General features: G+C 33.9%; 1 protein-coding gene and 1 long non-coding RNA gene across 3 annotated transcripts in view; one reads left to right on the forward strand and one right to left on the reverse strand.

Moving 5' to 3' along the window:
• Positions 1–13: 13 nt before the first annotated feature.
• The window catches only part of LOC111505214 (uncharacterized), a 158,650-nt gene continuing 130,751 nt past the window's right edge, over positions 14–27,912 (reverse strand). Inside the window, exons 2-5 of one of the 2 annotated variants that reach the window (XM_074184899.1) lie at positions 26,664–26,787; positions 23,917–23,994; positions 23,734–23,832; positions 14–8,124 (exon numbers count right to left, since the gene is read on the reverse strand). In XM_074184899.1, the coding sequence (XP_074041000.1) occupies positions 7,946–8,124; positions 23,734–23,832; positions 23,917–23,994; positions 26,664–26,739 (432 nt within the window). In that variant the 5' untranslated portion in view covers positions 26,740–26,787 and the 3' untranslated portion in view covers positions 14–7,945. Of the gene's footprint in view, positions 8,125–23,733; positions 23,995–26,663; positions 26,788–27,912 lie in introns of both variants that reach the window. The other variant, XM_023159987.2, reaches the window with a different exon arrangement.
• LOC111505215 (uncharacterized) lies at positions 14,680–21,030 on the forward strand. Its single transcript, XR_002722088.2, has 3 exons — positions 14,680–14,833; positions 14,891–15,066; positions 20,189–21,030. It is a non-coding gene; the product is annotated as an uncharacterized lncRNA (long non-coding RNA).

The following is a 27,912-nucleotide window of genomic DNA, read 5'->3' on the forward strand; positions in this document are numbered from 1 at the left end:
CAAATATTGATGAAAGAATGATGAAGAATGGAAATAAATGTTAGTTCACGGATAGCAATGATATATTGTATTCAAATGATAACAAACAATAATTATTGATAGATTATTTCGTAATATATAGATATCATCCTAAACTACAGGTATTGGTTCCAAATTTAGCTATTATAAAAATGACTATACAAAATCACTAGCTCTTATACAGTACATTTGATGGTTCCCACAAATTTATGTTTTGAACTATTTTTCAACAGAAAATTCATTATCCTAGCACTATTGAATTTAAGACACAAATTTATATCATTTTGATATGAGATGTACAATGGGGTACAGAGCGATTCAGATAAAATCGTTTAAAAGACGTGAAATAAAATTTTATCTTGAATTACCCTGTACGTATACATCAAATCTTCTTTGAAATCAATAATTATTTTTGGTAATCACATATAAAACTCTTATATGATATGGCGTACGTAACACACAATTATTGTATATTATCAATTTATTGTTTTGCTCACTAGACTCTATGAAAACAAAACTAGTTGTTCGAAATTGTTTTTTTCTTTGATTTTCATTTTTGATTTGGGAATATATTTGATGGGAAAGAACTGTGATTCTAGAATCAGAGATTAACAATGAGGTACAGAACAATGAAGGTTCGTTTTAATTTGAACGAATCACTAGTTACGCCGAAATATTACCCTTTATAATAGTGTTTTAATTACTTATTCAACTAGTATTGATCGTTTAAATTTTCATAACGGGTTTTGAAGTTGGAAAATAAATCTAAAGACAGGCGTCAGTGCAGGAATCTTCACAGGAAATTTCCTGCATATGCAATTGGCAATACAACTGAAAGAGTAAACCTTCAATTTTTGAATGGGCACACTTGCAGACCGGTTTCGGGCTCTTTGCCACTCGTCAGTGCAAGACTCTTTCAGTTGTATTGCCAATTGCATATGCAGGAAATTTTCTGTGAAAATTCCTGCACTGACGTCTGTCGGATATAATCCAACGCCCTTCGTGGTATTAGCCAGGGGAGAAGTTATTTTCTGATATGTGTCAGTCTATTAACTACAGTGTAGGGAGTTGAGATTGACCTGAACAATTTGTTCCTTTAGATGATTTAATTTATAGCTAGTCTTCAAGTATGCCCACTGACTATATGTGAAAAATGCAATTTTGTAAAATCATGACTGATCACATTTTCAGATGATATTATGAAGTCTAATCGGGTAAAGTTGAAAGACAAATTATTATAGCTCTGACAAGAAGTCTCATGTTTTGAGAGACCTATTGCTCAAAATCAACAAATTGGCTGATATTTTGAGTGATCATATATAATTTAATCAATGGCAGGATGTTGCTTGATAATAATCTTGTGACTGAACGGGGATACCTAGACGAAAGCTATTGGGATCCTTGGATATACAAGCGTAGTTCCATATAATGCCTATTTGATCACCTGATGTTAGGCCACTGGACGTTTAACGTTAAATGAGAACATATTATTCGTAACTCAGATATTAATAATAACATCAATTGTTTTTATGACATTATTTATCAGACAATCCATCTATTTATTCCTTTGAAAAAATTCGAAACTTCTACCTTTTCCTCTTGGTACAAGAAACAGGCAACATTAATTTCTATTTGATTTCTGCAAATTGAGGGACAGTTGTAAAGCTATTCGAGATCAGTGCTATGAGAATTACATTATTAAAATTGAAGATAATATTTCTGATAATCCAAAGGCCTTTAGGAGTTATATTCAGAGTAAAAAAAGAATTATAATTTACTTTCAGCCATGTTTTATCAAAATAAAATCTGTAATAATTTCTTCTGAAATTGTCAATTTGTTTGCCTCTTATTTTTCAACTGTATATAATAACCAGACAGTGGATTTTACCCCTGAATATAATTTTGAAAACAAAGTCTATATTACAGTATTACTGCTACGGATATAATAGATTACGTTCTCTCTGTTTCACCTAAGCTCACAATGGGACCTGATGGGATACCTTTATTTTTTTTACACAAATGTCTATACACTTTAGCAATTCCATTACGAAACATTTCCAGTAAAATTTTTTCTATAGGTACCTTTCCAGATTATTGGAAACATAGCTTCCTGAAACCAATACATAAACTAGGAGATAAGGAATTATAGAGCAGTTTGCAATCAGTCAGAGATGGCTAAGATGTTTGATTTTATGCTTACGAAGAAATTTTCCTGGGACTATAAGTCTTTACTCAATTCCAACAACACGGTTTTTCAGAAGGTAAATCCACTTATACCAACCTTGCTCTTCAAACTACTTAAATGAAAATTTTGAGAGAAGGCTACAGATTGACTCTATCTATACCGACAAAACTCTGTCTGTAAAATACGGAGATACAACATCTACGCCCATTCAGGTTCCATCAGGGTTAACGCAGGGGTCCCATATTCTTGTATTCTGCTTGTTTGTACCTGCTTGTTTGTTTTCAAATATTCAGAATTTCTTATGTTTGCTGATGATCTCAAACTTCATCGAGCAATCACTGCTCGATCAGGAAGATGCTGCATTAGTTCAAAAAGATCTCGAAGCCTTTTCCATGTGGTTTAGAAATAATTTGTTAGAGGTAGACACATTGATAAGCGTCAAATCATTACATTCGCTGAAATTAGAAGTCCAATATTCTCTGAATATAGCTCTCAAAAAAGACACATCTATTCGCGATCTGGGAGTTCAAGTATCAGAAATTGTGACAAAAAGTCAATTAAAACAAAAAAGATTCTATATGCATTTGTAAAGTCCATTCTTGAATATTGTTCGGTTATATGGGACCCATACTATAATGTAAATATCGATTTCATTGAGAATGTTCAAAAGAAAAGTCTTATGGAAATGCGCTTTTCACTTTGGTATTCAACGAAATACATATAAGTACATTGAACTCTTAAACAAGTTAAATATAAAATCATTGGAAGATAGAAGAATTTCTGTGAACTTGAGTTTCCTCTTCAAATTAATAAATAGTGAGATAAACTGCCCGGAACGTCTTCTACTAATAACTTTACAAATCAAACAAAAAGATACGAGAAATCCTGACATTTTTCACAAAAATTTTTTCACTACGAATTATGCTTTGAACAGTCCGATTCCTCGTATTCTGAGATGTGGAAAATCAATATCACGATAACTTAGATCTGTTTAATATATCACTTCAGGTATTTAAAAATCAATTGAAAAGGCTATAGCGTTTTCGAAGCTTTTCTTTACCTTACCATTTTCTTTGTAAGTGCCAGATTTGTTACATCTTTTTTCTTGTAAGTACCAGAATTGTTTCATCTTTTAGTAATGTAGTCACTAGACATAAGGATTTATTAATATTTTGTATTTCAAACTTTGTTAAATGCTTTGTGAAATTATAATGTAGATATCAGACATGATCATTCAAAAATACTTTTTAGTTCCTCACACTTTGTTAAATATGTTTTTGTAAATTGGCTTCGCTGTTGAATAAATAAAGAAATAAATAAATTTCGATTGACTCTATGATGAGAAATAATTAATTACGCAATCCAACTAGTTTCACTAAAATAGAGAACATTTGGGGAAGTTATTGTTAGCCTTGCATATTTCAGATTTTGAAATTATTGCAAAGATTTCAAATGCCAAGCTGATTATTCTGAAAATATGAAAGTCCCAGTGATTATTATTTAGGATTGAGCTGCCAAAATTGTTACTCTTGTAGTATGGGTAGGATGTCTATTAAAAAACTACACCATTCATTTGAGAAACTAAACTGGAGTGCGGAAGTTCACATTTGCCAAATACATTTCAATTGAAAATTATGGAAATTATCGCAAAATTCTCTTTCATTTTCGCCTCAATTCGTAATCTACATTCAGATGATGTTATTGATGATTAATGATTCAATTTATTGTTTTTCCTGATTCAACGACTACGGATTCATGACATGGTGATGATGTATGAATATAACAGACATAGAGGTTCTACGGTCCCTACATAATGTTTCGTATTCCGAATTTTCATGTATAATTTCGAATTTGAATAATTCATTCAATTGTGAACATGACGAATCGAGTTTGCTTGATTCAATTATAAACGTTCCGTGTAATGCATTAATTACTACATATGTGTTACAGATGCAGACATTTCGTTCTGCGTCCTAGCTTCAGCGTTAAAACTAACTGGTTATTTATGATATGATGTGTGGCTCGAATATAAGATTCTAGAATCACAGACAGTATCAACAAAAATGATTTGGTAAAACTGCAAATCTCTGAAATATCAAAAACAACACGATTTCGTTATACCACGTCTGGTTATAATTATTGGTTTACACTCCCTTTACCCTGCTCATCCTTATTTTTCCAACCCATTAAACTTCAACTCATGAATTACACTGTATATGTTGGAAATGAATATTTTGGAAACTTGCAGGTTTCAATTTGGTCCAGCAGCAAAATGTCTTTTATTAAGTATTTGTAAAATTCACCAAAGTCCTAAATGCAAACATCAACCGTTTTATTGAAAATTATAATAAAATGGAAATATTTCTTCATTGAAATATCGATTGTATTCAAATAACTCAAATTGATTAGGACTTTCGAAACTTAAGAGGAGATAAGATAAATTGAAAAACTACAAGAATAATATATTTGGAAGATACTGAAGAAAAATTGATAATCAGAACATCAAATGAGAACTTAAACACTGAAAAATAGAAGCCAAAAGTTATTTATTGAAGAAAACAAGTTATCGTGAGCTGAAAAGGAAATAAATTATTTATGAAACAATCCTAAAAATTCTGCTCTACCACATGAAATGGGTTTGAATCACCGATTAAATATTTGGTATAAAATATCTAGCTGCCAGTTTGTATTGAAAGTTACAGAGAGAAAGACAAAAAGTAATTTTTCTTTCGCCGATGGACATTGAAGTTTTTTTAATTCAGATACATTTTGATGATGCGAGACTGTTTTCTATCGGAAGGTTTTTCAATTCAGTAATCCAGTGAATACAGGCCCGTTCAATCAAGGATTTCCACACGTATTGAATTTCAATGACAACTAAGCTGCTTCTTTGAAATCCCGTTCAAAGTAGTGTTCTTTCCTATATATGATATCCGCTTTGGCGTACTTGATTTTATGTTTTCGTTCATCTGAAAACCACACTATCCAAAATTTGAAAAGTAGTAATGGTGAATTGATGATTGATGATTACCGCAAAAACACATTTTGATGAAATGTTTATATTCTGTGAATGAAAAGATAGAAAACTAATATTTTTCCTTAGGTTTGTCTGATTTTGATTTTCATATGATTCACTATTTTGAAATTTGTTTTGAAATTTTTACTGATGTTTATTTTTTTCTCAGTTTGGAAGCTATTATTGCGACATATTTTTCTGTAGTCTATCACAGTTTGGGGTGAGATTTTTCTAGTGAGTTCTAGGCTTCGAAAACGAAAAAGGATTGTTTTCCTAAACGACAGCTACTTAAGGAAGCTAAGTATCAATAATTATTTTTTTCGATTGGTTTTTTCAATTCGTAAGCAAAATTTATGAATATGACAAGTTACTGACTGATTGGACTATTCAGTAGTATATATTACGCAGTAATAAGTAAGTTCTTGGCGAACTTTTCAGTTTGCCCTTCACTACACTAGAAGAATCTCTATTGATTTAGCTTTAATTTTTTTAGATTGTGGAAGGTTATAAACCACTTTCAAATCGCGGAGAGTAGTCTTGAGTGAATAGCTAAGGAGAAATATGGAATGTTGTTGTGGATGCAGTCAAATTACTGGGATGTTTTTTAAAGAATACTCTTTGTCATATGGTCGAGCTTTTGATAATGTTTATTCCCTTTATCAAGGCATCTACAAGAAATTTTAAACATTGCAACAAAATTGTAAAACAAATAGGTGAAAAATGTACTTACTAACTTGAGGTTATAGTGAAAAGTCAGACGTGGCAATAAGAAAAACAAAGTTAATACTTTTCATCATGTAGAAAAGTGTCACACATTCAATTTAAAGTTTCAGAGAAAAAGTACAAAAAACATTTAAAATTATTGTACTGGCTATGCTTGGCACTTACTCGGTGGCGTAGTAGCAACCAAAAAGAAAGAGGAAATATTTGAATTTTGATAATTGACATTCTGAAAAGACATTTGAAGTTTGATGATTTGACAGAAATAAACAACAACAGGATTACCAAAGGTACACCCACCCTATGGCTGACACAAACAAAATCAAAAGTATCTGACTCTGGGTACAGTGCTGCCAAACACTCACAACTGCAGTAAATAGTTTTTTTTTGACAGACTCAGCACTGCGCCCAAACCAAACACTAGGTTTGTTCTGGTTCTACGAAATTTGGGTTCTAGAACGTCAGGATCATGCGCAGTTGATATAGAGCGTTCTGGTTTATTGAGGATGATTTCGGACTGATGAATCCTCTGTTCTGGTTTCGACTGCGAAATGATCCTAAACTATTTTGAACTATCCCGAATCGTTCTTGCTTTCGAGGCTGAACTGTTGAGAACTGTTCCCGTTGCTCATGCGCATTCATGTGGAAATTTGTTTGGGCTATTTGCTAGGATGTTTATTTATCCATTTGATTTGAATAATTGATGATTGACGTAGATAACATCTGAACTGACTATAAGGATACGTTACATAACAAAATGAACATGGTCAATAGTATTTTCTCGTCTTCATCTCTTTATATATACGATAGGTGGCACAGTGGTCTTCTCAAAAGCGTTCTGGTTTAAACAAGTGTCCGAGACTATTTCGGACTGTTTGAGACTTTTTGTTTGTACACATCATGTCTTACGCAGTTTCCAAACAGTTTCGGATGTTAGAACCACAAAAACCTATTATTATCTGTTGCTTGGGGAACCTGGAGGAATTAGTTCCAATTTTAATATGTAATTGTAAATATTGCTGAGGTTGTTGAGCTCAGTCTTTTTGTTCATATTATTGGTATTCCTTTTGATAAAGAACATTTTTTTGAACAACCGTTTTTGTAAGTTGCTTTCAGTACACAAAACTTTAACTTCGGTGTAGTTCATTGTGTGTTTAGTGCTGATGACATGCTCTGCAACTGCACAGGTGGCTTTGTTTGTGTTACAATCACTTTAATGTGACGTTAAGCGTCCAAATAAAATTCTAGATACTTGTCCAATATACGTTTTCTCACATGTATGACAAGGAATTTCATATACTTCATTTGACTTTTCGAAAGTTTTCAAGGGAGTTTTAATTTTGGAAAAAATACTACTAGTAGTGTTAACGATGCAAAGACAAAGACAGTGAGATAATACTGAGTTCATATCGAAGTTATGTTATTTTATAGCATACTGTGAGTGAATGAAATGAAAAAACCATATCTGGGATAATATTTTGGGAGATTATATAAATGGACCTTTGTTGAAAATGGTTATTTGAACGATGAAAATGATTTACAAGATGACAAAATGAGTTTTAGAAAGGGAGTTGATGTTTCATCGTCAATTCTTGAACGGCGAATTGGGATCTGCAACTGTTTTTGGCTACAGAATATATTTGAATAGAATTCGGGGGTGGATTGTTTTGGTTTCTATTATATATTTTTTATCATTTATATGCAAATTTGAATGCGAAATATCGACATATCGAAATATCGACATTTAAATTGATACTGGGAGTTTAGTGTGAATAGTGAAAATTTCGGGAATGAAATCATAGTTTTTAGTTTCAAGTCGTAATTTCTACTTGAAAAGTATTTTCAAAAAACTGATCATAATAATTCTGCGCTTCCATAACTACTAAATTTCGACCTTTATACAATTGTACCGAAAAGCCCCGTATATTAACCGCGAGGAATTCATGGAATTTTGCCGCTGGACCATTTACAAATGAATAGGAGAGAGGTAGCGTTAAACGTTTTCATTAAAATATGTCCGGAACAACAGGCTGTCGAGGTCCGGGAAGACGGTAGTCGTTAATCTCATCTCCAGCAGGCGCGCATTGGTGTGGAGAACACGTTACTTTTGCCCCTTGACCGCAGATGCACTCTAAACAATTGCCGGTGTCGTGCGGTAGTCTATCGCCGATCTGGTACACTCTGCCTGCAACATCAATTGAATTATATTAAAGACCTACATTACAATATGTCGGAGGAGGTGTTAATATATCACGGCACACTTCCACATAGTGAATTGCAGCCTGGAAGTGTTTTAAGGATATGTGAACAAGAGAGGAAGGCACCCCGTTGGCGGTAAAGGCACTGGGGAATGTTCCTCCTGACGAAAATCAACTAGTTTTCATAAAAGAGCTTTAAAACAACGCATTTGAAACTTATCATTTCAACCTTTTTCTTTAAAAAATTATTTAAATACCTAAAAAAGAGGAATGAAGTAATGCATTCAACATTTAAAGCAGTGGTCGCCAACCTCTTCAATGTGTTGTTAATTTTGGAATAAACAGCGAGCCACACGGAAGCCACGTAACGCAACGTAAATGAAATTATATTATTGCATACATTATATGTATGTAATAATACATACATTATATGTATTTATTTTACTGTTCAACATAATACATAGGTACTAATAATAAACTAATAACAAAATAACTAATATTACTGGTGCGTACTTGTTCATAGCTACATTCTTACCTATCAAACGAAGGTGTTTGAAAAATAAACACAAACTTTTATCCAGCCACAACAGCATGTCACGTATGATTTAAAAATAGTTAATAATAATAAAAAAGTAACGCACCATCATGAACATAAACATTGAAAAATAAAAAAGCACGTTCAATGAGAAGGCTGACACTCAGACTCATCGATAATTTTTTTAATGTTTGCAGTATGATTTGATGCAGTCATTCGAATACAATTATCCAAATGTTCATCTGTAAGTCGATTGCGATATATGTTCTTAATAAACTTCATATTGGAAAAAGAAGATTCACACAAATAGGTTGAACTGAATAATGCTTTCACTTTCAAGGCAACACGGCATAGAACTGAATATTTGTCTTTACTTACAATAGGCCAGATACATTCAGTACTTGAGACTGACGATTTTAGGGCTGAATCATTTTGAAACTCAATGACTTCCATTTCTGTTGCAGCGATGTCTTCGCCAAAGTTCTGCATAACACAAGTTGCAAACTGTTGGATATCAATTTCCATAAACGGTGAAACAACAAACTGCGCTAATAAAGCCATTTCATTGAAATCCTTAAAACGATTTTTGAAGTTATTCTTCAGGGTAGGAATTATTTCTACATGATATTTGTTGTCATAGGGTTCTAATGGATTTTGAGATATTTTTTCTGAAAGAATAGGAAAATGCTTGGCATCGCTGTTAATTAGGTTTTGTTCCCAAAACTCCAGCTTTTTGATAAATGCTTTCATATCAGAAATCATTTCCGCTAGTTTTTTGTCTCTCCCCTGAAGCTGCAAATTAAGTTCGTTTAATTTCTCTGTAATGTCCACGAGAAAACCAAAATCTCTAAGCCAGATTGAATTTTCTAGTTCCGGAGTCGGTTCATCGCGTTGTTTGAAAAATTGAACTGCCAGATAGGACATCATTAAAACGTTTCAGCACCCGTCCTCTACTTAACCATCGGACTTCAGAGTGAAGGAGTAGGTCCCCGTATTGACAGTCAACTTCATCGGCCAAGGTTCAGAATAATCTTCTTTGTAACGCTTGAGCTCTAATCTTGTTCACAATTTTTACCACCAGTTTCATAACGGTGTTTAGTTTCAGGAAATTTCCACATAATGCTTGCTGATGGATAATGAAGTGGTAACAGAGAAATTGCGGAAAAGTTTCACTTTACGACATATCACCTACAGACCCTTATCACAACCCACCATAGCTGGAGCGCCATCGGTTGTCAAGCCTACCATTTTCGATATTGGAATTTTCTCGGAAGAAATAATATTTTCTACATGAGAAAACAACTCATGTCCAGTAGTGTGTCCTTTTAGTGGAATGAACTTCAAAAGATCTTCTTTAATCGTAAAATCACTAAAAACCATCCTGACGAACACGGCCATCTCGGCAGTGTCAACGACATCTGTTGATTCATCCAGTTGAAGTGAAAAATAAACACAGTTATCTAAGTCAGTTCTTAACTGTAAAAAAATATCATTGCTCATTACTTCTACACGTCTCATCACTGTATTAGCAGGAAGTTGCAAAGACTATCTCGTCTTTATTTCTAAAGTTGGCAAATAACGAATCAGCAGCTTCTAAAAACGCCTGTTTTATCATTTCCCCGTCTTCATAAGGTTTCTTTTTTTGTGCAATTATAATCTGGGATACACGGTACGATGCTTCAGTTGCAGCCTTATTTTTGTCGACTGTTCTTAAAAATATTGATGGTTGTCCAATTAACTGCTTTTTTAACTGTTTCAGTTTCTCCTTTCTGACGGCAGAATGTAGTGGGAATGATTTTTCAAAATTAGAATGTACAGTTTCATGATGTCTTTCAATATTTCCTTTTTTAGCAACGGAGACCGAAGTATTACATAACAAACACACATTTTTATCTTTAACTTCTGTAAAAAAGTATTGTTCTTCCCATTCCGAATGAAAGTGGTATATCTTTACCTTCTTACAACTGGTTGCCATAATATTATTTTTGTTGTTCTCTACTAACCCAACCGCTGGACGTTGGTTACGCGTTCAGTTTTAAACTAAGCGCAATGTCGCCTCGCCATGCGTATTTATTTCGTTCAAAGCAATCCAGATCGTTCTCGAACACTAACGCGCTGGTCCGGCTGGTCGGTTCTAGCCGATTCTAGCTTGATGGTGTCATCGGCAGATCGCTCACCGCAACGTTGCCGCTGTTCATGTTCAATATTATGACAATTAGATTTTCTTGTGGAATTTTCGGAAGCTTCTCTGATTTTTGCAGTTTGTATTTTTTAAATTAAAATCGTTGTGAGAGCTACCAGAATTGCCTCCGCGAGCTACCGGTAGCTCGCGATCGACAGGTTGGCGACCACTGATTTAAAGGAATTCATTTCTATTTCACCATTTGGCAACATCGGTTATAGCTAATAAAGGACAATGAATCTGTTACCTGTGTGAGACAAACAAAGATGACATATTTCAGAGGCGTGCTGTCCTGTTTACTATGTTCCGAGTTCCGAGACATTCTGTGACATATGACATTTTGTGCACCTAACCTATCTTCCTCTATATGAATAAATAAAACAACTGTTGTTTATGTGGCTTGCAGAGGTGGTATTGAACTATAATTTATATTTTGCCTTCATTGTTGATTTATAAAGATAATTTTCCTTTTTAAATAGAATATCTAGGTACGTATAAATTATTTCAACTTGATATAGGCGTTGTTGCCAATATGTGAATTAGAAACAAATCCTTTTAAAAATCAAAACCCAACATTTGAAACATCAATTTGAATACTTTTCGAAGTGAATTTGAAAAACTCATGAATTAAATTCAACTTTATTTTGTTCAAATTTGCATTTGCTGTAATAACCCAAATTGAGGAACATCCCCATTGAGAATATCCAGGCTTATCTTTATTGTGCTGTCTTCGAAAATTTTGAATAATTAGAAATCAACATTTGAAAATAGCGTAATAGAGATAGCGTGAAGTCATTAAGATTTTCTGATCGAATTACGGAACTCATGAATTCACATATCATTAGATTCAACTTGTTCGATTGATGATCTATTTATTTTTTAGAAATTCATATCGAATAAAGGATAAGCAAAATAGCTCTTGTCTGATTTCTATTATGGTAGACCGGTTTTGGTTTGTTGAACCATTTCCAAGTTAACTGACGTATTTTTGAAAAACAAATCCTCAAATATACAATGTACAGTCGGTATGCTTTTGATACCTGCAATAGGTATCTGAAATAAAATGTTACCTGAATCATCAATACCAATATCAAAACAATAATTATTTCGAAATTACCAACTATTGATCCAAAAATTCTACTTGTGGATTGGTCCAACTACCAATGTTTTTATTTTGTATTTGTATGTATTTTATTATTTTTTTAGTACATTATTCATATCATTATTTTCTTTTCAATAAAATCGTTCAACTCGTAACTGCTACTCACAGGTATAAGTTACGCAAGTAATGCAACTGGGTCCTAGGGATCCGTTAAAAAAAGGCTGAGAAAAATATAAAAGTTAACAAAAAGTTAAGCATATGGGATTTTAACACACCGCACAATTTATGTTTGTTTTTCTATCTTCATTAGCAGGATATAATGAAAATCTTTTGCGTTTGGACTTCGAAACAACTTCTAAGGGTTCAATGGGACGTTCGATAGCTCCGTCACGCTGAAACCCGCTTTGAAAAATATCCCTTTTTATAGCCTACTTTACCTAAAAACGAAACTAATAAATGTAGTAATGTTCATTTTTTTTGTAGTCTTATCGGTTACTGGGAAAGCACTATTGATATTATTCATATTGATATAATGCGCTGAAAAGTTTTGAAATAGATTCTAAATTGTTTGTAGTTTATTGTAGGAACAACACAATATCAATTCATTTCATATTCTTTTGAAGTATAGCAAAAAAAACTACGATAACAAGACTCTAAATCATAAAATAACAATTGTTCACAAACTACAAACGATGGGGTTGATTGAAGCTGAAATTAGATGTTTGTAGTTACCATTAAAGTCATCAAAAATGAATGAAATAAATTCTAGTATTTTTCAACTAAAGTAACCTAAGATAACCTATCCTAACCAACATCTGTAACCTGAATTCTTAAGTAAAAACTAACGTATTTTAGAATACCTAACTTCCGAATTCATCTAACAAACATCTAACCTGACTTTCGAATTTTTGAATTCGAAAGTCAGGTTAGATGTTGAGGGTAAATGCTTTCTTCCAAATAAAGTATTCTAAAATACTTTAGTTTTTACTTCAGATTTCAGGTTACATATGTTGGTTGGGATAGGTTATGGTAGGTTAGTTTAGTTGAAAAATACTCGATTTTATTTCATTCATTTTTGATGTATTTAATGGTAACTACAAAAATTTCAGTTACAATCAACCCCATCGTTTGTAGTTTGTGGACAATTGTTATTTTATGATTTGAATTCTTGTTATCGTAGGTTCTTTACTATACTTCAGAATATAAAATATAGTAATATTTTATTGTTATTATAATAAACTACAATACATTTAGTACCTATTTCAGAACTTTTTGGCACATTATTACTCGTCCTTCGTAGTTAGAATAATATCAATAGTGCTGCCTCAGTAACCGATAAGACTACAAAAAAATGAACATCACTACATTTATTCGTATCTTTTGTAGGTAGAGTAGGCTAAAAAAGGTGATTTTTTTTAAGCGGGTGACGGAGCTACGTTCGATATCAATTTTAAAAATATTTGAAGCCACTTTACGTGACTTGTGGCTTACCCTTGGATTGGATACTCTAAGTTGAATAGGTGGTTGATATAATGAAATACCAAGTTAAAATTGTTCTTACAGATTTCCGCAAATTTGTTAAAGAGCTCAGCAACTGGTTCAAATTTGTTAACCATTCTCCTCTCTCCTCTTGTTTGTTCATCATCAAAAGGTAAGCAGCTCAACAAAAATAAGAATTTTTCTACATACACCTTGCAGCGAAAAATTTCTCGCCCACATTCTTTTGAGGTCTTCGTGACCTGATTTGAAAAATCTTTACAAGTACATAAGGCCAATAAATGCTTTCATTTCGGTTTTCGATGTTTTTGATATAACTGATGGCTTGACCTGCTGCCAAATTTTTTAAATTTTTTTGAATGTAACTGTAACACTTTCTATCCTACTGTTTGTGTTAGCACAATCATGTCTAACCTATTTTCAATAAATATTATATTCCATGACTCTGTGACAGATGGAGGAGGATTTTGCCTTGCTATTCCTTTCATTAAGAAGTATCCAAAGCTCATCGAATTTGGTTAGTTAATGAAAGGAAAGTTGAAGTCACTCATGACGTGGAATATCTAAATGACTTTTTTTCTGAGAGTCATAACGAAGAATTCATCCCAGAAGAAATAGAAAAGGTAAGTCAACAACCTCCGAAATGTCAAAACCTTCCTATCGATTTGTTGAATACTGGGAATCCGTAAACGGAAAAAAATATCATTCAAAGAAAAGGAAGGGGAAGACCAAGAATCGTCAAAACTGGAAAAAAGGATGAACAGAATAAAATACCAACTTGCAGATATTCGCGATGATACGCAAATATGTCAAAATGAGCTTGGAAAAATTTTAGCACAAAGTGATAAATATGATCATTCACGTAAACGTGCTTCAAATTTATCGTTGTTGTTTTTATAAAAAAACATGATTTATAATCCAATGTCCAATGCTCCTTGAAATACTTCTATTTCTAATATAATTGGCAGTTGCTATCGCTTCAGCCCAAAAACTCGCAAGTGATGTCGATTCTATCATTATACACCTTGCCATTTCCAGTAGCGTTCGATTTTTTTCACTAGTCCATTATGTTGGGGGCAGTACGGGTCTTTTGAATCCATTTTCTTTCAGAAAATCGCTGAATGCATTACTAACGTATTCAGAACGATTGTCAGAATGAATTTGTTTTACTCGTTAATTACTCTGATTTTCTAAAATGATTTTAAAATCTTTCAAGGTCTGGAATAGGTCACTTTTTTCCTTCAATAATCTAACTTCATACGATCTGGAGGTTTCATCATTGAAAGTCACAAAACCTTCATGGATCTGCAGATGTCACCATGAATGACATCCAGTTCATATTTATCACTGGAATATTCATTCTTGGGAGACGGTGCTTTCGTGAGTTCTTCCCTTAATACAGATCTCACATTTATCAAATTGCTCATTCTGTTTCAGGTTCATTCTCAGAACTATTTCCCGACTCGACATTTCCCTGAGACTTTCACCATTCAAATGTCAAATTTTTCTATGCCGTACTTCGATATTGGAAACTGAGTAATCAGTAATCTTCATTCGGGTTTGAAGGCCGTCGTAGTTTTGAACTGCATCACGACTGGAAGTATTTCGTTAAGGTAGTACAACCCATCAATTCAGTCTACTCTCATAACTTTTTTACAGTTTTGTCCATTCTGAAGCATTGTTTCATATTTTTCGACATTTGTGACATCTGAATTTGAAGGTGGTCGTCATTGGAAGTTTTTCGACGTTATTTTCTTTCAAATTATATTCTTTCTCATTGTTATTATTCGGATGAAACTTTAAAGCCAACATGGCATTTGAAGATTTACTCATTTTTGACTTTCGTACATTAGATTCTCCAATGATAGTCATTTTCAAACTTTGGCTTCGGCAACTCATCTCTTGTTTGGATAGCACATCTGAAATTCTCAGAGCTTGAAGGTAAACTGTATAACAACATTTGTTTGAAGGTGATTGACAATGTTTCGTGATGAATTTCACTAGTTCGGACTTCCATTGTCTACTATATAAAATGATTTGAAATCCCTGAAACAAGTAAAAAAGAATAATTAAAAAAGAATAGTTGAAAAAAACAATTATATTAAGCAACAATAAACCTGAAATGAAATGATTTTACTTGTAGGTTATTTCACTATCATTTCATTTCAGGTTTATTGTTGCTTAATATAATTGTTTTTTTCAACTATTCTTTTTTAATTATTCTTTTTTACTTGTTTCAGGGTAGGCAGGGTATTTTATATAGTAGACAATGGAAGTCTGTATAACAACATGATGGTGTGAAGACCTCCATTCACAATAACATCCATTTCTGCAAGCTCATCCACTGCATGCGGACATCATCGCCTTCTTCCATTTTCTGCACTGTTAACTTCAAAAGAGTAGCTTTACATGAAGGACCCGTCGACTGGTATGTATGTAACTTTAAACCAGATTTTCCTCAAAGTTTCATGATGTTTTATCTCTTTCAACTCAGAATACTGACTGACTGAATAATAACTATAAGATCAGATTTGGCTTTCCGGTCTGCAGCTTTCCATTCGTCTTTTATTTTTTCTAGAGTGCGATTTCAAGTTGTGACTGTAGGCTTATTCACATAATTTCACGTATCGTTTTTCATTAGTAATGCTTCAATTTGAAGCATCAAAATAGTTCTCGTCAAGACATTCGAATTGTGCAAAGCTGTTTCTATTCATTCTGGTAATGTTACTTTAGTAGAAAACGATTTTCTGGGTCCTGTACCTCCTATTAAGTTTTGTGGATTACTTTATGCAGAAAATATTTTGTGACACCCTTCGAAACTATTTTTTTAACTCACAAAACATAACTCGTATCTTGCTACTTTGAAAATAGCATAACATGGAGACACAGGATGACCTTTTTATGGAAGCGAGAAGGGTCACATATTTTTATTATTTGTTTCTTGGAAATAACGAATTTGAATGTCGAAATTTCGACTTTTATCTCGAAATTTTGACTTAAATCTCAAAATTTCGACTTTAATCTTCGAAATTTCGAGACTAAAGTCGAAATTTTGAGATTAAATTCGAAATTTCGAGAATAAAGTCGAAATTTCGAGATAAAAGTCTAAATTTCGAGATTCAAAGTCGTAATTTCCAAGAAACAAAAAATAAAAATATGTGGTCCTTCGCGCTTCCGTACCTCTTCTATTCCAACACTCGATTGATTTATCATCTGAAACAATCTGACCATTTCCCATTCAGCGAACTGTATATTTCACATCGCGAACTTTTCAGTAAACAATTTTCCTATTGAGAGATCGTTTACCACACAAAAAGGGCAGAAGCGATTATCGCCTCAAAATATCTGTGAACTCGCCGACTTTTTCGCAGAAAACAAACAAAACGACCGCCATTCATTCGAGTTCAAAAGGTTTTTATTCCGCTCTTCTGCCAGTTTGGTACAATTACGTTCGTCAAAATAATCCCCCTGATAAGTTTAATCCGACGCTCCTCATTTAAATTGGCTTAAAACGATCGAGGGCACTTTTGTTATGGCCTAGCTCTTGGACAAACAATTATTTTTGAAAGCACTCATGCGATAGATTATTTTAGTGGCTGAAATTCGACTGAACGTTTGCGTGCATGGACACATGCACTCACATTTAATTTGAGATAATACAAATAATCGGTTGAAAAACTGCATTTTCAATTATTTCACAACATGTTGAATTTGTCAATTTTTGAAAAACAGGGTATTCACTACAGAAATCCGCGAAAACACTGTAATTTCGATAAATATGGTTAAATTTATTTGGTTTTTCAAAACTGACGGACTGATTCTCTCGAAAGAATCAAGGCACTGGGCCACACAAAATTTATGGCTTCGTGAAAAATAAAAGGGCCATGAAATGAAATAAAGAACGTTTCAGAAGTCAGGATAACCAAATTCTATCTCACTCGAAATTACCATGTTATAAATTTACAAACGCGAATTCCATAAAATTCATTACAATAATTACAACTCCAATGTAGAGACGATGACATTTCACTTTACGAATTGGCGATATATGGGATCCACATGAATATTAAACTTTTGTTTGAAGGTGATTGACAATGTTTTATGATGAGTTTCATTAGTTCGGACTTCCATTGTCTAATAAAATATAAAATGATTTGAAATCCCTAAAAGAACCAATACAATGAAAATTTAGAATAGCTGAAAGTTACAATTAAATTGAGCAAAAATCCTGAAATGAAATAACAGTAGAATAAAATACAAGTAAAAAATAGATCAATTGAACAAAAAATAATAATAGAAAATTCGGAGATTACTTAACGACGTTTCGATTATTAGTGATGAATGTCATCATCTTCGTTCAACAAAAATTGCGAGCAAGCTGTCGCCTCCAAAAAACTCGCCTACCGACAGTGGCGCAGAAATCTCAGTGCCGAAAACCGAACTAGGTTTGATAATTGCCACAACAGCTGCAACTTAGAATAAAAGAAAGCAAAGAACTTCACAAAACTGCTTGCCAATCCCGACGGGTCAAGATCCTTCTGGTCGGTAGCTGAATCTGTTAATCAGAACTTTACAAAATCCACAATTCCACAACCTACACAAGCAGATGGTTCGACTGCAACAACAGCCAAAGCAAAAGCAAATCCACTAGCCAAACAATTTGCGTCCCACTCCACAGTCAATTTTCTGGAAAAAGTACAACCCACTATTCCCGCACAAAAATCTACAATGACGGAAATTACTTTTCGACAGCGTCTAGTCAGACGAATTTTGAAACAGGTCAATATCAACAAGGTATCTGGTTCTGATGAAGTGCCAGTCATCGTATATGAAAAGTGTGCACATGAACTCGCATCAGTATTTTGCAGACTATTCAATATGTCTTTTGAGAAAAAGGTTTTTCTTTTTTGTTGGAAGATTGCTCGCGTTCAGCCTATTCCCAAAAAGGGTAAGAAAACTCTTCCAAATGAGTATATACCAGTCGCTTTGCTATCAGTGATATCAAAAATAAACGAGAAAGGGGATGAACATAAATGTCCACCCCAATCTACTGTTTGGAATGAGGCTAGACATAGCAGATCACCTCCAACAGCAAGGGTCAGTTCCGTCCTGCGGCGGAGCTCTTGGCGCCCGCCGCAGGACGGAACTGGTTGCCCTTGCAGGAAAGCTCCTTCACTTGTGCACCTCCACGGAGGGAACCCCAAGAAGGTTGAAGAAATCGCGCAACGACAGTAATATCACTGCACCTTCCAAAACCTTTGCGGAGGCTACCGAGAGTGTGTTTGGCGAGTCTTGGCCTACACCTGCCAATATAAGGGAGATGCCTCCTAGTGACCTGTTCACCTTCCTGGAAAGGACAGGATAGACGATGACCTAGGAGGACAACTTCTCGGGAGGATGTACAATGGTCAGATGTGGAACAGATACAGAGATGTCTTGGGTCAATCATGTCGCTGGAATTGCAAAGTCTGCTTCTCAGAAGTTTGGAACACTGTTCCGAACCAGAAAACTGTACACACCTCAGTAACTTTTGATGCTTTATGAAGCTCAGATCAAACCTTCTTTGGAGTATTGTTCTCATGTAAGGAGCTCCGCCCCTAAACATACCCTGAAGCTGCTGGATTCTATCCAGAAAAGAGCTATCCGCCTAATTAGAGACGTGAACATCCTTTTCAACCTTGATAGTCTGGAATATCGAAGAAAGGTTGGAGATGTGTCTCTCTTCTATATATACTTTCACGGGAAGGGTTCAAGTGATCTGGAACATTCGATTTCATCAAGAGCGTTACATATCAGAAATACTCAACGTACTGTGGCTGCTCATAGTTTCGAGGTTCAACTCATTACACCTCAAACTTCACTGTTTAGGAACTCCTTCATTTGGAGAACAGCGTTTATATGGAATAAACTTTCGTAGAACGTTTTTCCAAATGTATTTGATCTCCAGCGATTCAAATCCAATGTGAATCACTACTTTCGCACAGGTATCGTTCTAAGAGCGCCTTAAGGATTTTCTTGTAGTGTTTGTGTTTCGCCCTTAACAAAAATGAAATATAATTGTTATTTTCAGCTATTCTTTTCAATTTGTATTGGTTCTTTTAGGGATTTCAAATAATTTTATATATTATAAAACAATGAAAGTCCGAACTAATGAAAAATTGATATCAAAGATAAATGGGGATCACCAAGGTGGCCACTTCCAAAGCCAATATCGACATCGACCGCCGCACACAAGGACAAATGTCAAAATTATGACGACAAAACTTGGAAAACCATTTTTCTCAAACCAGTTGAAAATGCCTTCAATTCAATCTCTATTGAATAGTCTGCAACGTAACATGAATATATTCTCAATTGACGACAGGATTTACCCCGTGCATGGGTCTAAATTTGTGTTATATTTCACGCGTTGATACAGGCTAGTGGCTCCTAAATTGTTGACGGATCACGTACCCCAGTTTTTTATCCTACACTTAAAATCTCACTCATTTTGATATGGATATTCGAGCGTCAAATGCGTACTTCAATATACAATCATTGTTAACATAATTGTTTTACGTAGTGTAGGTATAATATATGTTTTGTGAAATGCTATTTTTCTATTAAAAAAATATTGAAATGCTATCTTCAGCAAGACATATAAAAAAAATTCCGCAGCGTATTAATTTGAGAAAATGTAAATTACTCGTCCCTCTGTTCCCCCTTCAGTAAATGGAGTGTTTTTGTCTTTTTTAGGAATTCATGGTGACCGCCCCTTGAAGCAAATGAAGATTAGGAGAAGATAATTATTTTAAGCGTTGAAAAATGAGCAGTTTCATAAATCATCATCAAAATGTAATGAAGAGTTGATAGAGTATATTTTAGATGAATATGGTTATGTTTCCGAGCAGGGTATAGAACAAATAAAACTTCTAGTCAAAATATTTGTCATTGAGGTTTCGTCAAAGTGGAGGGAGAGTAATTGCATGCTTGATCGCTTCAACATGAAGCATATGAAGTGGCTTGATGAAGACCTGACTCTTGAGAATATTGCTTCGAAACAGCACAAAAAGCTATTTTATTATATGGTGACATCATGAAATCTTTACCTCCGACCTTAGGCCAACTGTCCGGAGATACAATTGAGTCAGGTCATAAAGAGTACAGAAATTTTAGACGACATCATTCCAAAAAAACTTCCAGAATCGACACCAATAGTGACATATTCAACAGGATGAAAGTATCCTCGGAGCTTATTGTGATAAATAACAGAAAGATAATAATAAAAGTTACAACACAATTCAACGGACTTGTACTTAGCATTCTGAAACCTTCTACTTTCTGTGATAGTGATGAAGAACTTAGTGATGATCAATGTTCTGATAGTGATGATGACGGGGTTGTGGATGAAGACGTTGTAGACGATGACAATGTTTATAATCATACGGATGATGGTGATGAGGATACTGAAGATGAAGATTATCATTTTCAAAATAAGGGATAAGTAGACGTCTCACTACCGATTTCTATAGGTAGATACTTATTTAATTGAATTACTTCCTGTATTTTCTAAAGTTAAAAATATTTGTTTTACTTCAGCTGGAACAAATCTGTTGTAGCTATTTATACTAGTATTTATATTATATTAGGATATTTCTGGAATGTAACATCATATAATACTAGGGTTTTCATATTTTATGAATAACTGTATAAAAAAATATTGAAAAAATGTATTCAAAAGATATTGCATATATCTCAAAAAGAAGCTTTTTAATTCCTGTTCTCAGTTTGAACTGTCTTTGTTTTTCCTGATGAGGGCCCTTGAAGTTCAATAAGTGCAGTATAATGCATGATCACTATCATTAGTTACTGATTTATTTATTTATTTTTTTGCTATATAAATAATAACTTCATATTAATATAATGATAACACTTCCAAAATACAAATCATGAAATTATAAAACAACAACAAAAATTAGTTGGCGTTCGGGGCAACTTCATTGATTCCAGTGGCGCATTTGCTTTTTCAGCTGCAGGAAAACCCAGAAAAACCTGCAGCACCACATCATCTGAAGATCTTGATCTGCCAATTTCCTCTCTCTCATAAAACAAAATGTAGGATGTCTTCAGAAGCTCCAATAATTTATTTGTATTGGATGTTGCTAACGAAGGTATTTTACCGGCTTTTCTTTTGAGTGTTTTTTAATCGCCAATATCACAACGGTCAAAAATCACCCTGGTAGTATTAATTTTGTAGATACATTTGATATTGATCCAATAATTTTTTTGAACTAACACTGAAATAAAATACAGTGGAATTAATTCACTGGGGCATGTTTTGGATTGTACGTTTTTGAAAGGTTCTAGATATTTGGTAGACTTTTCAATGATAACAGTAACTTGTTAGCCAAAACTTCCATTTTTTTTTATTTTCATCTGTATTGAAATAATCTTAGGTTATATCCCGAGTGCATCAATTCCAATAAGTTAAAATGAGTGCAGAACTATAATTGTCAAACAAATTATTTGAGAATATGATAATTTGAGTAAATTTTGATATTGTATCTCAAAAAACAGTTTCAAATGTGAAATTTCTGATTTATGTGAAATATCCCAAAATTATTAAGCACCAAAATTTAATTTGTTGTCGAAAATATTATTGACAGAGTTTGTCATGAGCAGTGATTTATGTTCGTTTCAATTTGGTGAACAAGTCAACCGCTGGAAAACACTGTGAAAGCTGCCTAGCCAACACATTTTTCAAGGTTTTCATGCATTGAAGGAAATAACCGCGCACATCTATATGAAGTGTATGAATTTGTAGCTCTATCTGGCTATTTTTTTTTGTATAACAGAATATGCTGAAAATTCGCCTAGTGTAAAACTTCCAGCACATATTTTTTTATTCGTAACTCAATGTTCTGGCCATGCTTATGGAATGCCTAGAGATTCTAGAGAAACATGGTACAATAAATAATATGTGCACCAAAGTAACAAGCCACACATAGGAATTTTCTCCAATGGCGGATTGAGAAAGGTGTTTTTTTCGAACATGCAAACTTATCCAGAATTTCGACAGATCGGAGCTCATCTACAAGTATTATAATCCTCCCACCTGTGGTCATCTAGGTGTGTATAAAACCATAGCTCGACTAGGTGCTGGATGTTATTGTGCAAAAATGAGGCAGGATATCAGTCGCTACATCCAACCCCGTTCCACCTGTCTCAGTGCCAACTACGGTTATAACTACACCTCATGTATATTGGACATCTTTAGCAAATATATATTGTTGTTCACGTCGCAGAAGGCTATCTCCTTCGACGATCTCGACAATTATATAGGAAAATGGAAATCTTCTATTCGGGGGCTCGAAAATAGTAATTATGGACAATGGTGTAGAATCCCGAAGCCAAAACTGGCTAAATCATTTGAAATTATATTATAAATATTACTAGAGTTTTAGTGATAATATAAAACTCCAGTAATATTCATTACTATACCGAAGATTCCAGACAGTGCATCACAAGTACTCCTACGCTCAGACAAACCCGGTAGAAAGATCCCACGGATATTTCAAGACGTCCCGTGTCTCAACAAATTACCGACCAATTTATTCATGTTTGGGCGAGAACTGCATTTGTTTGGAGCAGATCGCCTTCTCTTAGCTTCCATCTTCAATCACGGTACAAACGATCCACATTCATGCTCCTAGGCTTCAGATATGCTTTTTAGGAAGTCTGCGCTGATCTCAAACGAGCATATAAAACCAGCTGTCATCATTATGATTCGAAACGGCGAGTTGCACGATATCAATTAGAAAAAAGGATTGGAAGCGAGATTATGTAATATCCAATGCAGCACAGTGGTAAGTCTTTTGGAATAGGTTTCGATCATTATCAATGAAGATGCTCAAGAATTTAAAAGAGGTATAAAGCTTGCTGGGAGTACCATATTATTTCAAATATATAAGCCTAATAAGATTGTAACTGATGAATGACATATAAAATAAGTTTCGAAAGGGTTGGGGTATGATAAGTTTTTACCCAACTGGTCATTTGGGACATCGATATTTCTGTTTTTTACAATTTGGGGTAGCGATTTTGATCTGGAAAGAGTGGGATAGCAGGCAAAATAGTGGGGAGTTAATGAATAATATCGAAACCAAGACAGATACAATGTATAGTTAGGAGACATTTAGAAAACACAAAATGAGTGAGAGTGAATAGGAAAAATAACAAGTAAATTACAAATTATATCCAGAAGGGTGAGAGAAAATCAAAGTGATCAGTTTTGTACTCACCCATAACCACACAATGTTTAATTTCGTTGAATGTACTCAGTTCTGGGTGTTCAGAAGAAACTTCAACATCTGCCGCTTGTTCGCTGGAAACGAATACATCTGTGGAAAGCTCTATATAATCGGTCGTTCGACTGGATGATTGTTCCGGTATCACAGTTTTTGTCTGTAATGAAGTTGAATTACCTGATTGGAGTTTTGTTGTAGCGTCAGGGGTTAATGTCGATGATGTAACTGAAGACTGGGGATTTGCTGGAACAGTCACTGGAAAATAATAGTCAAAATTGATTGAAAAAATATTATTTCAGGAAAAAAACTATAGTTATAAAATTAATTTCTGCCTAGGACCTACTGGAGTGGTCCCTAAATGCAACATCGACTGAAAAATAATAAGACTGGCGATTGACTAGAAATAATGTTACTCAAGAGAAGGATTCGAGAAAAAAAATCGATTTTCCATCAGTTATTTTGAAATCAAACTTGAAAAACTAGTTACTCTATTTCGTCTTTCGTACACAGCAGGATTTGATAAATATTACAGCTGGTTTTGGGATATGTTCTTCTCATAATTAAAGGGTAGACCATAGCAAAACGCTTCTCTTGTTCGGTTAAATTCATCGATTTCCCTGCGGTATTTAACCCTTCCTGTGTATTAGGTAGCCCACTATGTATGGTCTACAGCGGAGATGACCGCCATGATGACCTCTGACGATTATCTGACAGATTCAATTCAATATCCTTTGTGGTATCAATTGGAGTATCATTAGTTTTATAACAGTTATTTGCGGAATTCTACTATGAGAGTTCGTTGAAAGAGGTCAATATGGTGATCCAAATGATTATTTTAACTTGAAGAATTTGATCGTCGAATTTTTTTAATTTGATTAAGCCTCTATAGGCACTAATACTTCCCAATGAAGAGGGCTATGAAATGAGATGATGAAATTTTATGGGAAAAGTGATTTCTAGTAAATATTTATTGTCAGTTCTTGATTTAATGTTCTCAAAAATAAAATCCTATTCGGAAGAACATATTGAAACATAATTTTTTATTGTTTGGCCAAATGTATTGGTTGAGTTTCGCCGATTTCACGGATACAAAAGGGTAACTGAAGAACGGCGTCCAATTTTTTTTTCAAAAACTAAACCTCACGATATGATCCCGACAAACTTTTTGAAATTACTATGGATCTTCATCAAGTAACGGCCGAATCAATCAGACAATCTTTTTTATTGAAGTATTTAATATCATGAGCAATGGAGATGGGAGTGCTAGAGATTGAAATTTGCGGAATTATGTCTAAGAATTATTACTGGTAAGCTCTTAATGGCATCCTAATCTACGTTGACAACACAAACCGTTGTGAGTAAGGGGCGGGGTGGAAGTGGGAGAGGGGATGTGAAAATGAATATTTCGTAACTATATAATTTGAGATCGTATTAAATTCCTCAAGAAACACTCTCAACTCCGTTAATAGATTCTGCATTAACCTAGATCTTTATTTTTGCGTAAGTTCGGAATTGGAAAAGAATTGTGGGTTATATGTATATGCATACATCAGCGGTACTGAATTGCCCTCATTTCTTGAATTTCTAAAAATGAATACTTTCATATTCTTTCATCTTATTCCACAGCCAACTTCAATTACTTATAACTAATGATATTTAGTGACAGCCATTCTTTTTCATGAGTTACTGACAACATAATTTTCAAAAAAGAACCTGAAAATGGAAAATGATTGAAAGGAAATGATAGTTTTTCATTCAGCCTCCAGAGTGTTCTTATAGTGTTTTCCCCTTCAAATGAAGACACCGTTCAGATCTTTGTTGATGAGTACGATTTTAACAAACGTTTATTCGGACAACTGTTTAGTGAAAATCTCATTTTCTGATAAAATCATATTAGAGGCCGAAATAAGTCGAAATAAATAAAATATTGAAAAATCTTGGGAACTCATTGGATGAGGATACTGAGGATAAATATTATCATTTTCAAAATAAGGGCTAAGTAGACGTCTCACTACCCATTTCTATAGGTATGTATTTGATTGATATTTTTTTTGTATTTTCAATATTTGTAAAATATACAAAATGAAAAAATATGTAAGAATTTTGATAATCCCTGAATTGAAATTTGTTTCGTGAAAGGTTATTTTTTATTTCTGTTTTGGAATTATGTCTTTTATCTCGTGGTGGAAAAATTGTGTATAACAATGGCTCACGTGGTACTCTTCAGGGTCATACAATAATATGGGAATTCTAGTACTTGAATATTGAAATAGTGTCTCAGTATTGGGAAATCAAATTTCGATATTTCAAAACAAAATTGAATAATGAAAGCGCTACTAATGCAACTGAAAGTAAGAAATGCATGAATTAAAAAAATACTTTGTGAAAAGAGGTTTTTGTGAAAGCTGAATATGAAATTTGTTCATTAATAACATCTACTTGTTCTACTGATGCAAAACCAATGTTTTTAATGAAAACCTGTTATATTCCGACAGGTTTATCGATACTCAAAAGCTTGTGAAAATCGTGTTTTCGAGAAAGAAGATATGGTGGTAATTACATACAAAAATATGTGAAAATATTCTAGTGATCAAGTTTCAAAATCATTAATTTCGTGAATGAGTGGTAGAGGTTAACTTATTTGAAAAGTTAAAATGACAATACATATCAAATGAGAACATAGGATTTCAGGGTCAGTCACGATACGAGAGAACAAAATTTGGGCTGGTGTCACTACTGATGATATCTGTCGAATAAACAAAACGTTTGGCATTACAAATTTTTTTTCACGACGACTTGCCAGTCCGGATTTGGATCTTTGCAAACATATGTCGAGTTCTGAGAAAATGTTTATGAACTGGAATTCAGTAGTTGAGTTGAAAAATTTTCGAAGAATGATTTGAGGAGAATTTTATTGAACTTACGGCAGGCTGAAAAAGGTCCTTTGTCTCTACAAGGTCCTTCCATGGCTGGCGGGCAGTCTTGCCACCAGCAGAACATTTCACCATCCAAGCACAGACAAAACTCACAGGGGTCATGCCGGTATATCTGTAAATAATCATGAAGAATTGATAGAATTCATTTCTAGTCAATTTCGATATAGATAAACAAAATGTATCTTTCTGTTGAAAACAGCTTCTCACCGGGAGAATGAAAATACTGTCTTATGACGCGCATTTTGCTGAGAAAGTTGGCATCGTTAGAAGATAACAAAATGTATGTGAATTTTCATTTAAAAAGAAGTAGTCTATTGAATAATATCAGTGTTTTTAGATAAGCAACAATGACATTTCGAAATCTTTAAAAAACCTTTTAGCTTTCTACTTTCCCATTTTTATACAAAAACTATGGAGAACTCAGTTGCTTCCTTCTTTCCTTTGGAAGTGTTCCATAACTTTTGTGCAAAGATGGAGGAGTAGATAGACAATAAACTGTTTTTTTTTTCGCGGTTATTTTCATCGATCTGTTATCGATGCTATCAATATGTTATCGGTCGGTAGCCGGTCGGTTCGACGTGGGTGCTTTGTTCACTCACTCAGATATGATCGATTTTTACTTGCTATCGTCGAACTCGTGTTAGAAATCACACGTTAAAAGGTAAGACCTCGTGAGTGCTTAGTTTCCACAAGTATCGACTTTTGAGGGTTGTCGTTCATAGCCAAAAGGTGGACATATTCTGAACAAGAAGTTTTATCTTTGATATGATTCATTGTATCTATAAGCTCTGTTAGATTGATATCATGTTAAATAATTGTTTTTCACACATAGTCACTGGGCATACTCGAAGATTGGCTAAAAATCAAATCATGTAAAAGAACAATTCGTTCAGGCCAGTCTCGACTCCCTACACTGTAGGTTATTGGACTGACACCTATCAGAAAACAACAACTTCCCTGGCTAATACCACGAAGGGTACCTTTCCATTGAACGTGACATTCTTTGTCGGAGTGGGAGTTTTACCCCGAAACTCATTCACTTATCGCCATGTTTCTTTGATGGTATCCTTACTTTTGCAGATTCTGTTATGGTAGTAGCAACTTTTTGTTGCTTTTAAATTTTTTCTATATACAGGGTGTAACATAAGTACTTTGAAATATTCAAGTGACATATTCCGGAGACAATTAAAAAAAAAGTCTATATGAACTTGTGTCTGAAAATGCTTCGTTTCGGAGA

The sequence above is a fragment of the Leptinotarsa decemlineata genome, unplaced genomic scaffold (genome assembly GCF_025532065.1).
Source record: "Leptinotarsa decemlineata unplaced genomic scaffold, Ldec_3_MD MMD2_P_RNA_scaffold_2, whole genome shotgun sequence".
Lineage (NCBI taxonomy): Eukaryota > Metazoa > Arthropoda > Insecta > Coleoptera > Chrysomelidae > Leptinotarsa > Leptinotarsa decemlineata.